This window comes from Mobula hypostoma, chromosome 26 (genome assembly GCF_963921235.1).
Source record: "Mobula hypostoma chromosome 26, sMobHyp1.1, whole genome shotgun sequence".
Lineage (NCBI taxonomy): Eukaryota > Metazoa > Chordata > Chondrichthyes > Myliobatiformes > Myliobatidae > Mobula > Mobula hypostoma.
This window is the reverse complement of record NC_086122.1, coordinates 15,861,757-15,876,608: the sequence shown is the minus strand read 5'-3', so window position 1 is coordinate 15,876,608 and position 14,852 is coordinate 15,861,757. Positions and strand designations below refer to the sequence as shown.

The following is a 14,852-nucleotide window of genomic DNA, read 5'->3' as shown; positions in this document are numbered from 1 at the left end:
CTGGGTGACTTTTACCGATATATAAAGTAGAAAGTTCAGATAAACATAGCCATAGGATCCACAACGAGGTTAAAAAGTATCTGGTTTTGTAAAAACATTATTAAATCATTTTAGAGTCAGCCACTAGATGTATATTGTGCAATATTGTAATAGAAATGTAGTTTTTTTGTTTTATAATCCATTAGGGAGTCTTTAAAGCAAATAAATTGTGACAAACATTTAAAGTGATTGTGCTTACTTTGGAGCTCCAAATGTATGGCTTCAGTTCCTCAAAATTATGTAGAAGCTGGATAGATTTTTTTCTGCATGCTCCAGTGTTGAAGTTACTCACTGTTATGTAACTTCTATTTAAATGTACCGTGGGTTAACAGTAAAGAATCATATTCTGGAAGAATTAGAGAACTTTTATTTACAGTAATAAACACACACGTCTTAACCCAGCCACGTGCTGGAACATTCTAGCAATCCCGCGTATGCTCAGTATTCTGTCCAATCATGTACTGGCACATCATTGCATGTCATATCACCATATCTTCCTTTCCTTAAAAAGAAAAAATAATTAACAATGTTAATCAAAGCAAATACATTATTCCACATGTTTCTATCAGTCTCTCTGTGGGTTTACCAACACCTTCTAACCTTCTAAGTGGTACACACAGATCTTGTGTTTCCTTGTTATTATTTACATGTTTTGTCTCATCTGCATCAGTTAGCTGACTCTCTGAAGAATCACATCTTCCTTTCCTTAAAAAGAAAAACAAATAAAAACGTTAACCAATAAACAAATCTATATCAGCTAACTGAAACTCTGAAGTTGGCTCTTCACTATCTGAGCCATGACTCTTTTTGTGCTTCTTCTTTTCTGCATTAAGCTTTTCTTTATGTATCTCAACTAAACTTTTCTCACATGCCTCCCGGTTAGAATCTGGAATTTCGGGTAAGCAGATCACGCTATCCTCCTCAGCAATCTGCTTCACTGCTTCTGTTTGGACTGTATCTTTCCTAATTCCTTCCATTTCCATTTGTAATGAAATACAAATCTTCTTTTCTTCATCTAATTCATTCAGTAACAGTGTAAACTCTTTTTTATGCTGAGACTTCATCATTTCAATACAACTTCTCAATTCCTTCACTTGTGCTTCTTCCCTATACTGTGCCCACTGTGAGCGTTCTTGCTCTAGCCGGTGGTTAGACTGAATCTCATATTCTCTCAGTGACTCTTTCATTATTTCTTGCATTGAAGCAACCTCTCCCTGCCATCGCTTTTTCATATCATCAATTGCCTCCTGTTTGGTCGTCTCAGACACTGCAGCTATTGCTTTTGTATTCTCCATGTCAGCATTTTCATAAAGCGCATCTGCATAAAATTTCTCACGGTTATCTTCAATCACTGCATTTACTTATTTCATTTCATTTTCCTTCTTTCTACTTCTACAGCAGTGCGAAAAATGATTAATCTTACCTCAGTTGTAGCAGATTTTGCCATATGCGAAACACTGATTTAGAGGATGTTCCCGCACACAGCAATCACATGATTTTTTTCTTTCAAATGCCGTCTTGCTCACTGTCAGTTTTGTCGATGTATTATTATATTTCTTGATATATTCGTGCTGTTTTACAGCGTTTACATTGCAGTTTTCAACAAGAAGCTCTTCAGCCTGCGACATTACCGTCTCAGAAGCTTTGCAGAGCGCAAAAGCTTTTTCAAAATTTAAATCTTGCTCTCTCAACAGCCTTTTTCTTAGTGTATTATCTTGAATGCCACAAATTAGTCTATCTTTAATAAGAGAGTCTGTGAGCAATGCAAACTCGCACGTTCTTCTATGCTTTCTTAACTCAGTCACATACTGATCAATTGTTTCAGTAGCTCTCTGCGCACACGTGAAGAACTTAAATCGCTCATACGTTAAATTACGCTTAGGTATACAAAATACTTCAAATCTATCCATTATCAACTTTAAATTGAAATTATCTCCATCTTCAAAGACAAAATTATTATATACCTCTACTGCGTCATTCCTGATTACATGGAACAAAAGCACAGCTTTATTTTTTTCCGATTTTCCTTCATAATCGATCGCTGATAAGTACAGTTCAAACTGTTGCTTGAATATCCTCCAATTCACAGTTACATTGCCAGTCAGCTGCAATTTTGCTGGGGGTTGTAAACCTTCCATTTTACTGTTTACAGTTTGAACTTTTTTCTTTTTTTGATTATCTTCGATTTTTGATTCCCCCGTATTAATCTTCCAGAACCACTTTTGACACCACGTTATGTTACTTCTATTTAAATGTACCATGGGTTAACAGTACAGAATCATATTCTGGAAGAATTAGAGAAGTTTTATTGACAGTAATAAACATACGTCTTAACCCAGTCACATGCTGGAACATTCTGGCAATCCTGCGCATGCTCAGTGCTCTGTCAAATCATGTACTGGCACATCATTGCACGTGATATCACCACAGTCACTTTATCTAATTTTTTCACATTCCTTGCTAGTGAATCGTAAACTTACAATGCTGTGGCTGCTGCTTTTGGTAATCATTAATTCTGAAACTTTATGCTTTTAGCTGTCACAGTCAAAGTCAAGTTTACTGCCATATGCACAAATACATGTATGCACAGTTCATAGAATATTATATGCAGCTACATCACTGATACATAGCATTTTATAAACAGTATTAAAAATACATGTATTAAACATAACTTATATGCACTTTTTCCGAGGCTAGAACACAATCAGAACAAAAACAATACAAAGTCTATTTTAGTGCAAAGTGATCAAAATGGACATAGTGTTGCTAGACTGTAGTGATTAGTTGTTAAGGTTGCTTCAAGAACTAAATGGATGGAGAGAAGTAACTGCTCTTGAACCTGTTGGTGTGCAACTTCAGACTTCTGCACCTCCTGCCTGCTGGTATCTGTGAGAAGATATCAAGGTCTGGATGATAGGGATTGTTGATGATGGATATTACTTCTTGTAGATGGCAACACCTCCTGTAGATTCTTGCAAAGTCAGAAATAAGACCTTCCCAATATATGAAATAGAAGCAGGAGTTGTCACTGTCCGGTCCGTTGACTTCTCATTTCAGTTAATTTCCTTTTCCCCATGTTCTACCGGGCTCCTTGATTAGGGCACCTGATCCTCATCCAAACCGGCAGCATAAAAACTCCAGCTTACATCTACTCAGTGCTGGACCGTCACACTGCAGCCTGTGCGGCAATGCACGTTCCGGGGCCACCGAGAATGGACTCCTCAGCCAGTGAGGCAATGCAGGACACAGACACGGAGGTAACATTAACAGAAATGTATTTTATTAATAGTTGCCAGGAAGGCTGGAGAGCGAGGATTAGATGCTTACATGGACGTAAATGTTGGACAACAAACCGGTGGAACCTGGACTTGGACTTGGCCACAGAGCCTGGACTCAGACACGGAACCTGGACTTGAACTCGGACGCGGAACCTGGACTTGGGCTGCTGAGAATGGTAGATTTTAAGTGGCTTCCCTTCTCCGGGAATTCTGTCTCTTCGTGTTTAGCTAAGTGATTGCTGGCCATTTGCCGCTTCATGTGCTACCCCATGTCAAGATATGAATTGTCTGCCGTTGTTGGGTTTTGTCATCTAGTGTCCAGCTGAGGATTGCTGTCCATTTGCCCCTCCTCCGAGCCAAGACAAAAATTGTCTGTCGTTGTTGGGTTTTGTCGTCCCATGTCAAAGTCCGAGTCCAGGCTCCGTGTCCAAGTCAAGTCCAAGTCCAGGCTCCGAGTCCATGTCAAGTCCGAGTCCAGGCTCCGAGTCCAAGTCAAGTCCAAGTCCAGGCTCCGAGTCTATGTCAAGTCCGAGTCCAGGCTCCGTGTCCAAGTCAAGTCCGAGTCCAGGCTCCGAGTCCAAGTCAAGTCCGAGTCCAGGCTTCGAGTCCATGTCAAGTCCGAGTCCAGGCTCCGAGTCCAAGTCAAGTCCGAGTCCAGGCATCGAGTCCATGTCAAGTCCGAGTCCAGGCTCCGAGTCCAAGTCAAGTCCAAGTCCAGGCTCCGAGTCCAAGTCAAGTCCGAGTCCAGGCTCCGTGTCCAAGTCAAGTCCAAGTCCAGGCTCCGTGTCCAAGTCAAGTCCGAGTCCAGGCTCCGAGTCCATGTCAAGTTTGAGTCCAGGCTTCATGTCCGAGTCCAAATCCAAGTCCAGGTTCCGCGTCCGAGTCCAAGCCCAAGTCCAGGTTCCGCGTTCGAGTTCAAGTCCAGGTTCCGTGTCTGAGTCCAGGCTCTGTGGCCAAGTCCAAGTCCAAGTTCCTCTGGGTTGTTGTCCAACGTTTACATCCATGTAAGCATCTAATCCTCACTCTCCGGCCTTCCTGGCAACTATTAATAAAATATACTTCTGTTAATGTTACCTCCGTGTCTGTGTCCTGCACTTGGGCCCGCTCCCAAATGCCGCATTGTAACAGGAGTAGGCCAACTGTCCTGTAGATCTTGCTCTACCATTCAATAAGATCATAGCTGATCTGGCAATGGACTCTGCTCTACTTACCTGCCTTTTCACCATAACCCTAATCCCCCTGCTATGTACAAATCTATCCAACTGTATCTTAATAAGGTAGACTCAACTGCTTACATGGGCTGAAAGTTGCACAGATTCACTCTTTTCTGGGAAAAGCAGTTTGTCCTCATTGCTGTTCTAAATTTATTCCCCCGAACCATAAGGCTATGTCCCTTGTTCTAGCCTTATGTACCAGTGGAAACAACACTCTTGCCTCTGCTTTATGTATCCCTTTCATAATTGTAAGGGGGTTTCGTCTCTTATGTTACTGTGTAGGCTAATTAAAATGGCTTTTTTGTTATGTTATACTTAGGAATGCTTCTTTGTTATGTTAAACGCTGAGAAAGTCCTTCCCGCTAGCAGTTTGTTTTGTATTATCTATTGATATGAGGACGAATGAACCAATTAGGATAGTTGTTATGTTTTGGTGTATTTGAAGATACTGTATGCGCGGGGTTTAGGGGCAGAAGGCGGGAGAGAGAGACAGAAAATGGACCAGGTGCTGTGAGTCTGCTAACATGGTCGGACCCCGAGCGGGGCGTTCGGCGAGGAGATGGAGACGGACTCGTGTGAAGCGTCTGGTCGACCACCGTTGTTGGTCCCAGGCGGCCGGTCGAGGTGGTCTGAGAGGTCGCAGGGTGAAGAGGGTCCAGAGCTCCAACTTTTTTGTGCTCGAAGAGATTGAACTTTGATAAGTGTGGCGCCTTTTGTTTTCCTTTTATATTTTATTTTCTATTAATTATATAGTTCCAGTAATATCTATAAACTGTAAATCATTTAATCATATCTGGTGTATTGTCTGTTATTTGGGCGGGGTGGGGTACATCACACAGCATCCACACAAACTAATTACCCAGATTGCCGGCGCCGAGGGCTGTTTCTCTAGACAACAGTGAGCCGAGCAACCCTAAGGCTGGCCTGGGGGGCTATATAATTTTATACGTTTCTTTGAGATACTCTCTTATTCTTCTGAATTTCAGTGAGTATCGTCAGAGATGACTCAATCACTCCTCATAGACTAATCCTTTACCTCTAAAGTCAACCTGGTGAACTCCTCTGCACTGTATCTTTCCTCAGTTAAGGAGACTAGAACTACATGTAGTTCTCTAGACACAGCCTCAACAGTAACCTGTACAGTTGCAGAATAGCCTCTCCGCTCTTAAATTCAAGCCCTCTAGTAATGGAAGCCAATGTCCCATTTGGCTTCTTAACAACCTGTTGCACCTGCAAACCAATGTTTGTGATTCATGCATATGCATTCACAGGTACCTCCACACAACAGCATCATGCTGTTTCACTATTTAAATGAAAATCTGATCTTTTTTTTACCTCCCAAAGTAGATAACTTAATATTTACCAACATTGTACTCCTTCTGACAGACACTTGCCCACTCATTCAACTTCAATCTGTTCCTCTTTTTTCAACTGCCTCATTATATCTTCAAAGAACTCCAATAAGTTTGTCAAACAGGATCTGCTCTTCATGAATCCATGCTGTGTCTGCCTGATGGAATTACCTGCATCCAGATGTCTCATTATTGCTTCCTTAATGATAGCTTCAAACATTTTCCTGACTACTGCAATTAAGATAACTGGTCTATAGTTACCCAAATTTTGCCTATATCCTTTTTTTTAAAGTGTTATGATATTTTCTGTCTTCCAACCATTGGGACTACCCAAAATCCATTGAATTGTGGTAAATTATCATAAATATATCTGCTCTAACTTCCGCCATTTTTTCAGTACCAATGGATTCATCCCACCAGGACTAGGGGACTTGTTTACATTAGGCCCACCAGTTTACTCATTGCTATCTCTTTAGTAACAGTGATGGAACTGAGGTCCTCACCTCTCATCTCATCCATAACGTAAGTAGAAGGAGAACATCCATCTGTTCAGCCCCTATCTCATCTCATGTGTTCTTAAACAGAACTGGGATTCATCCATCGACGCCATGCCAGCACATTCTCAGAAATCTGATTTTCCCACTTATTTCTATATAGCTAACCTCTCTCATATAAAGGTATCACAAAAATGGACGAGTTCGATGAACATGGAGGGTCGTGTGGGAGGAAATTTCGGTGTGATGAAATGGGGGCGGATGGTGGAAGAGGAAGATGTTTCTGACAGTGGAATCCTATTCAAGGCGGTGGATGCTCTGTTGAATATGAAGGGTTGTGGGTTGGAAGGATAGAACATGTTTTAGAGAGCTGAGAACAAAAGTGTGAGGTGAAGACTTATTTGGGATATAGTCAAATATGATATGATGAAAGTCACATCCAAGAAAAAAAAGGAAGACATCTCAACTACTCTGGTGTGGAAAGTCTTGTTTTCCTGATTAGCTATGTATGTTTGTGACAAAAAACAAAATTGGGAGAAAGCAATGGAAGTTGTAAACACAAAATAATCTGCAGATGCTGTTGTCAAAAGAACACTCACAATGCGCTGGAGGAACTCAGCAGGTCAGTCAGCATCAGTTGAAAAGATTAGTCGATGTTTCGGGCCGAAACCCTTCGTCAGGACTGAAGGAAGAACTTTGGGGAGGGTTTGAAGAATGGTGGTAGTTGAAAAAAACAGTAATTTGAAAGACAAAGGGGTGGGGGAGGGGGAGCAGGGAGGTGATTGGCAGGAGAACAATGGGAAGTAGTAGAAGGAGGCGGAACTATGAGGGAGGTGATGTGAAATAGGGATAGAGGAAGGGAGGGGGAGGGAATTACCGGAAGTTGGAGAATTCTATGTTCATACCAAGGGGCTGGAGACTACCTAGACGGTATATGAGGTGTTGCTCCTCCAACCTGAGTTTAGCCTCATCATGGCAGTAGAGGAGGCCATGTATGGACATATCTGAATGGGAATGGGAAGCAGAGTTGAAGTGGGTGGCTGCCGGGAGATCCTCTCTGTTGTGGCGGATGGAGTGGAGGAGCTCGACGAAGCGGTCCCCCAATCTGCGTCAGGTTTCACCGATGTAGAGGAGGCCACACCAGGAGCACCGGATGCAATAGATGACCCCAACAGATTCGCAAGTGAAATGTTGCCTCACCTGGAAGGACTGTTTGGGGCCCTGAATGGTGGCAAGAGAGGAGGTGTAGGGACAGGTGTAGCACTTACGCTTACAGGGATAAGTGGGGATGGACGTGCGGATAAGTGAGTCGCAGAGGGATCGATCCCTGCAGAAAGCGGAGAGGGGTGGAGAGGGAAAGATGTGCTTAGTGGTGGGGTCCTGTTGAAGGTGGCGGAAGTTGTGGAGGATAATGTGCTGGATCTGGAGGTTGGTGGGGTGGTAGGTGAGGACAAGGGGAACTCTGTCCCTGTTGTGGTGGTGGCAGGATGGGGTGAGGGCTGAAGTGCAGGAAATGGAGGAGATGCGGGTGAGGGCATCATTGATGACAACAGAAGGGAAACCACGATCCTTAAAGAAAGAGGACATTTTAGATGTCCTGAAATGGAAAGCCTCATCCTGGGAGCAGATGCGGCGGAGATGGAGGAACTGGGAATAGGGAATGGCATTTTTGCATGTGGCGGGGTGGGAAGAGGTATATTTGAGGTAGTTATGAGAGTCAGTGGGCTTGTAGAAGATGTCAGTGGACAGTCTGTCTCCAGAGATGGAGACCGAGACATCGAGAAAGGGGAGAGAAGTGTCAGAGATAGACCAAGTGAATTTGAGGGCTGGGTGGAAGTTTGAAGTAAAGTCGATGAAATTGTCGAGCTCAGCATGGGTGCAGGAAGCAGTAGAAGTTGGTTGGTGGGAGTATAGTTGAAATAGCAGTGGGAATTTGTGGGCTTCTAATGAATATTTGTTTTAGCCCTATTATCTATGATGGAGATAGGGATAGAGATATCAAGGAAAGAAAGGAATAAACTTAATATTGACCATGTAAGACTAATATCAGAGTGGAGATTGGCAGCAAAAGTAATGAAACTTTTGAGCACTGTAGGAGTGTCGAAGGCAGCTGTAATAGAGCCATCAATTAAACTGAAAAGGAGGTGAGGGAGCTGCTTCAATAGAACTGAAACAAAGATTGCTTCACATATCCCATGAAGAGAGAAGCAAAACCCCATAGCTCCACCTTGAATCTGGAGAAACTGAGTGGTGTTGCCGGAGAGGGTGCCCAAATTAGAACCAGTTCAACTGGGTGGATCAGAGTAGTGATGGAGGGAGTGTGGTCTCTTTAATGAATAAAGGAAGGACCTTCAGCCCATCTTTAGGGGTAGTGCATCAATGGTGAAGGTGTACTGAAAGGGAATTCAAATAATGACAGAGGGCTTCAATGATGACACAGATGTATATGGCAAAAGACTGGATAAGTGGAGAAAGAAAAGATTAAGAGCTGGTTGAAAGAATAGATCCACCAGGAGATTTCAGCTTACGAATGGAGAGAGGACATTGAACTACGTTCTGCATGGCTCTAGGACTGAGATGAGATAAAGAAGGCATGTTATTCTGGGAGAGTGACTGAGATACCGGTTGTCTGGGTCAACATATATAAAAATGATGGAGGAACTCAGTAGCTCAGGCAGTATCCACAGAGGAAAATAATCCTGATGAAGGCTCTTAGATTGAAATGTCAGCGATTCATTTTCTTTCATATTTACTGCCTGACCTGCTGAGTTCCTCCAGCATTTTGTGAGTATTCATCTGGGAGAGTGACGATTTGGGAGACAAAAGTCTGATATCCAATATGTTCATCTGTACCATTTTATACCTTTGAATAGAGGAGTATGCTTGCAAAGAACCAACGCCAACCTGCTGACAATGGCATACTGCTGTGATTTGATTAACTGAAATCTGATGAACTCTTGCAATGACCTCAGATACCCCCTCTCACCTCCCACAGGGTTATGACCCTCCACTGAGCAGCAAGCCACTCAGTCACCGATCTCACTTTCTCCACAAACAGCCTCTATTCTTGGAGTCTGCTTTTGTTTCCGATTTTAATGACGGCCTTTCATAAATGTCAGCTTGGCTCAGATCTGGATTTCTTGCTTTGGAGTAATGCAATAGTGGCTCCAGGCTTTATTGCAGCAAATGAGCATGTCAGATTGGTCAGTCAAAATGGTGTGCTTTCTTTTAGCTGAGACGATAAGTTGGAATATTGCCCATTTGTAAATTAGATGCAAATGATCCCACTACGATATTAAGAGCAGACGAGTTTTTATGATGCACGTTTATCCTAATGAAAAACTGATTAATTTTGACAACTGTGAGACCATGATGTGCAAAATCACCTTTGCAATTCCAGATTTAACAGCAGCAAGTTGCTTCAAAAAATAATTGAACAAGTGGTGAACTTTCTTACATTTTATTAATAATTAATAATTTAAAGCAAAACATTTCAGCCTTTTCCAACACCTTCAAGTATCTCTGATCATCTGGGACATTTGGAGCCATGAGATACCATTGGCAATATTAGGAGTCGAAGCGCTATTGGGACTAGCTGTGTGACTTATTTGAGGAACATCTCAGATCAATTGTTTGGGAAAGTCCCCGATTATCTCCTGATCGGGACTTTCTAGCCTTGAAGATTCAGTGACATTTAGATTGTTTTCATTGTACTTCAAGTTTTCTTTGTCTCCACTCATTTACATTTCCTCTTCATGTTCTCTCATCACTACCATTGGCAACATTTGATCCATCTTGTCCCAATTCTTCCCTTCTGTTCTCCACAACCTTCCCTGCAATTTAAAACTCAGTTCTTTTTAGAATTGGAGAAATGTCGTCAACCTGAAAACTTAACTCTTTGTCTTACCACGTAGGTACTTCCTGACCTTCTGTGTATTTGTGAATTTGCAGTATTACTTTTTTAAATAGGGGCGGCACAGTAGTACAGCGGCTAGTGCAGTTGCTTTACAGTCTTGGCCAATGATCACCAAGGTAGAAAAAATCTGCAGATGCTGGAAATCTAAGCCACACACACAATGCTGGAGGAACTCAGCAGGCCAGACAGCATCCACGGAAAAGTTTAAACAAATGTCATTTCGGGCCGAGACCCTTCATCAGGCCTGGAAAAAAATGATGAGAAGTTAGAGCAAGGAAGTTGGAGGAAGTGAATAAGAAGTAGGAGGTGGTAGGTGACAGGTGAAACTGGGAGAGGGGAGGGGTGAAGTAAGGAGCTGGGAAGTTGATTGTTGAAAGAGATAAAGGGCTGGAGAAGGGGGAATCTGATAGGGGAGGGTAGAAAGGGAAGATGGAGGAGCACCAGAGAGAAGTGATGGGAAGATAAGGAGATAACGTGAGAGAGGGAAGTTCGAGAAATTGATTTTCATTGCATCGGATTGGAGGCTACCCAGATGGAATATAAGGTGTTGCCCCTCCAACCTGAGTGTGGCCTCTTCGCAGCAGTAGAGGAGGCCATAGAGTGACATGTTGGAATGGGAATGGGTGGCCACTGCGAGATCACGAGTTTTCTGGCGGATGAAGCGCAGGTGCTTAGCGAAGCGGTCTCCCAATCTACATTGGGGCTCACTGATGTACAGGAGACCGCACCGCGAGCATAGCTTAAGGTAAATGGCCCCAACAGACTCACAGGTTATTCTCCGTAACTTCCGCCACCTCCAACGGGATCCCACCACTAAGCACATCTTTCCCTCCCCCCCTCTCTGAATTCCACAGGGATCGCTCCCTACGCAACTCCCTTGTCCATTCGTCCCCCCCATCCCTCCCCACTGATCTCCCTCCTGGCACTTATCCGTGTAAGCGGAACAAGTGCTACACATGCCCTTACACTTCCTCCCTTACCACCATTTAGGGCCCCAAACAGTCCTTCCAGGTGAGGCGACAATTCACCTGTGAGTCGGCTGGGGTGATATACCGCATCCGGTGCTCCTGATGTGGCCTTCTGTATATTGGCGAGACCCGACGCAGACTGGGAGACCGCTTTGCTGAACACCTACACTCTGTCCGCCAGAGAAAGCAGGATCTCCCAGTGGCCACACATTTTAATTCTACATCCCATTCCCATTCTGACATGTCTATCCACGGCCTCCTCTACTGTAAAGATGAAGCCACACTCAGGTTGGAGGAACAACACCTTATATTCTGTCTGGGTAGCCTCCAACCTGATGGCATGAACATCGACTTCTCTAACTTCCGCTAATGCCCCACCTCCCCCTCGTACCCCATCTGTTACTTATTTTTATACACACATTCTTTCTCTCACTCTCCTTTTTCTCCCTCTGTCCCTCTGAATATACCCCTTGCCCATCCTCTGGGTCCCCCCCCCCCCACCTCCTTGTCTTTCTTCCCGGACCTCCTGTCCCATGATCCTCTTGTATACCTTTTGCCAATCACCTGTCCAGCTCTCGGCTCTATCCCTCCCCCTCCTGTCTTCTCCTATCATTTTGCATCTCCCCCTCCCCCTCCAGCTTTCTAATCCCTTACTCACTCTTCCTTCAGTTAGTCCTGACGAAGGGTCTCGGCCTGAAATGTCGACTGCACCTCTTCCTAGAGATGCTGCCTGGCCTGCTGCGTTCACCAGCAACTTTTATGTGTGTTGCTTGAATTTCCAGCATCTGCAGAATTCCTGTTGTTCACAGGTGAAGTGTTGCCTCACCTGGAAGGACAGTTTGGGGCCCTGAAGGGTAGTGAAGGAGGAGATGTAGGAGCAGGTGTAGCATTTGTTCAAACACTAGTCCTTCGATTCCAGACATCAGGAATCTGTAGAAAACAATACTGCATGCCTAGTGATTCCTGCAAGTAGGTGGTAAGTTGACAAGGTGGTTAAGATGGCCGAAGGGATTTTATTTTGTACATGTTGTCCAAAGTGCAAGATATTAGAGCAAGCAGGCCATGCTAAAATTGCATTTGAAAACTACCACAGTTTAAGTACTATCATAAAGTTATGGGAAGGATTTGAAAGCACAGGTAAGAATATTGAAGATATTTACAAGGGTGAAATGTAAGTGTGAAGTTGGGCTTACCTTAGATTGTCTTCTTCAGAAAACTGGAGAATTAATCAAACGGTAGGGTTGGGTAAATGAGGAAGGTTTGTTTCACTTCGTGGAATCATCAACAGTTAGGGACCTTAGACTTATAGCAATAGGTTCAAAGCAACAGTTGATATTCTTATGAGTTCCATTTAATGGGTGGGATATAGTCAAATTTCCAGTAGTAGTTTTGTATTTTTGGCTAACGTGTTTGGAATGTTCTACATCAGAGTCATAAATTTCCTTGATTCAATATGCAACTGAAGAGGAAATTCTGCAGATCTTCATTACTGACAGTAGATGGCAGTATTTTGTCAGGAATGTGAATTGTGTGGCTTTAATTCTGTATTGGCATTGTCTGGTTTCTGATAATGAATCAAATCTGAGAAATTTATATTGGATGACTTTCAGTAATTATAGGATTCGCTTGAGATGTTCTTCAAAATTGGAAGCAATAGACTAGCACCCTGAGGATCTATCCTGCCCCTTTGGTTGTTTTCTCCTGTTTTGCCAACATCTGGGATTTGGCCTCTTCTTGTTGTTACCATCAGGGAGGAGGTATAGGAGCCTGAAGACCCATGTTCACCGGTTTAGGAACAGCTTCTTACCTTCTGCCACCAGATTTCTGTTTGGTCCATGAACCCAAAAAAACACCACCTCATTATTTTTTTTGCTTTATTTATTTATAGTAATTTATAGATTTTTATGTTTTTGTACTGTACTGCTGCTGCAAAACAACAAACTTCATGTCAAGTGTCAGTAATAATAAATGTAATTCTGTTTCTGACATATTCTGTAAATTAAAATCCCAACATATGAATTCCAATAAATTTGTATGATAAAAACCTCATAAACACAATTCAGGAAGCATGAACCATAAATGTAATTAACTGTAATATCCCTTGTGTAACAGATGTAATTGTGCTCCTTGACTCCACAAAAATATTTATTTCTGCTCCATCCGCCAGAAAAGCAGGACTTCCTGATGGCTACTCATTTTAATTCTACTTCCCATTCCCATTCCGACATGTCAGTCCATGGCCTCCTCTACGGCTGCAATAAGGACATACTAGGGTTAAAGTAGCAACACTTTATATTCCATCTGGATAGCCACCAACCTGATGGTATGAACATGAATTTCTCAGACTTCTGGTAATTGCCCCCCACCTCAACATTCCCGATTCCCATTTCCCTCTCTCACCTTATCTCCTTGCCTGCCCATCACCTCCCTTTGGTGCTCCTCTCCCCTTTTCTTTCTTCCATGGCCTTCTGTCCTCTCCTATCAGATTCCCCCATCTCCAGCCCTGTATCTCTTCCACCAATCAACTCCCCAGCTCTTCACTTCACCCCTCCCACTCCCAGTTTCACCTATCACCTATCACCTTCTACTTCTTTCTCCCATCCCCCTAACTTCTTACTGGGACTTACCATATTCCTTTCCAGTTCTGATGAAGGATCTCAGCTCGAACCATCGACGGTTTACTCTTTTCCATAGATGCCACGTGACCTGCTGACTTCCTCCAGCATTTTGTGCGCGTTGTGTTGATTTCCGGCATCTGCAGATTTCCTCTCGTTTCTGAAAACGCCTCTGTGTGGCCAGTACTTACCTTGGACGAGACCAAGCTGCTTGTAAGCTCAATGCCAAACTTGCCTGCTCTACGTAGAGCAACAGAGAGCAAAAGACACTTTATGTTAAAGCAGAAGGACCCCAAACCAGAGCAGGATATGATCAAAGATCATGTTGCTCCAACAAGATCATTGCATGTGGGAGTGCCCATGCAATAAGGGACACAAGAGGCAATGGAGAGAAAATCCAAACAGCAATATAGTAGCACATACTATCAAGTATATGAATTGGCATAGAATTATTCAGTGAAAAAAAAATTTACCTGGAACATCCACCTGGCATAAAGCAAATTCAATGTAGACAGCACTCTTTTTAAGACAAATGTCTGGAAATAATTCTTCATGTGTGAAGTAATCAAGATGTGCAACACGTTTCTAAATCTGTATAGGGGAGGTGCTATCTCTGACATCACTGGGGAAAGTATTACATATTGTAGTGAGATGTGTCTGAATGAATAAACCAAATGAATCCAAGGTACTCCTCACCTCTAATCCTTTATGTGATCTGGCTAATTGCTGCTTGTTCAGCTCAATTTGTTTTTCACTAGACACCCAGTCACTCAACTCCCTGCATCAGGGGTAAGTTACTTGGCTATAATGGCTCAGTGTCTTATTGGTTCTTATGCAATTCCTGGTCCTCCCATTGGGGACAGTACTATACGACGCTAAGATTCAAAGATTCAAAGTACGTTTATTTATTATCAAAGTATGTATGCAGTATACAACCCTGAGATTTGCCTTCTTCACAGACAGCCACAAAACAAAG

General features: G+C 43.1%; 1 protein-coding gene across 1 annotated transcript; it reads right to left on the bottom strand.

The window, feature by feature from the left end:
• Nucleotides 1-431: 431 nt before the first annotated feature.
• On the bottom strand, nucleotides 432-2,368 carry LOC134338193 (uncharacterized). The gene is made up of 2 exons (XM_063033840.1): nucleotides 1,463-2,368; nucleotides 432-541 (listed from the first exon to the last, which is right to left on the bottom strand). Exon 1 carries the CDS (start codon nucleotides 2,298-2,300, stop codon nucleotides 1,464-1,466), a length of 837 nt encoding a protein of 278 aa, XP_062889910.1. The 5' UTR covers nucleotides 2,301-2,368; the 3' UTR covers nucleotides 432-541; nucleotide 1,463.
• Between the last annotated feature and the right edge of the window lie 12,484 nt (nucleotides 2,369-14,852).

Excerpts from the sequence above, each read along its gene's own strand:
- LOC134338193 (XM_063033840.1), bottom strand. The coding sequence starts at position 2,300 with ATGGTACATTTAAATAGAAGTAACATAACGTGGTGTCAAAAGTGGTTC.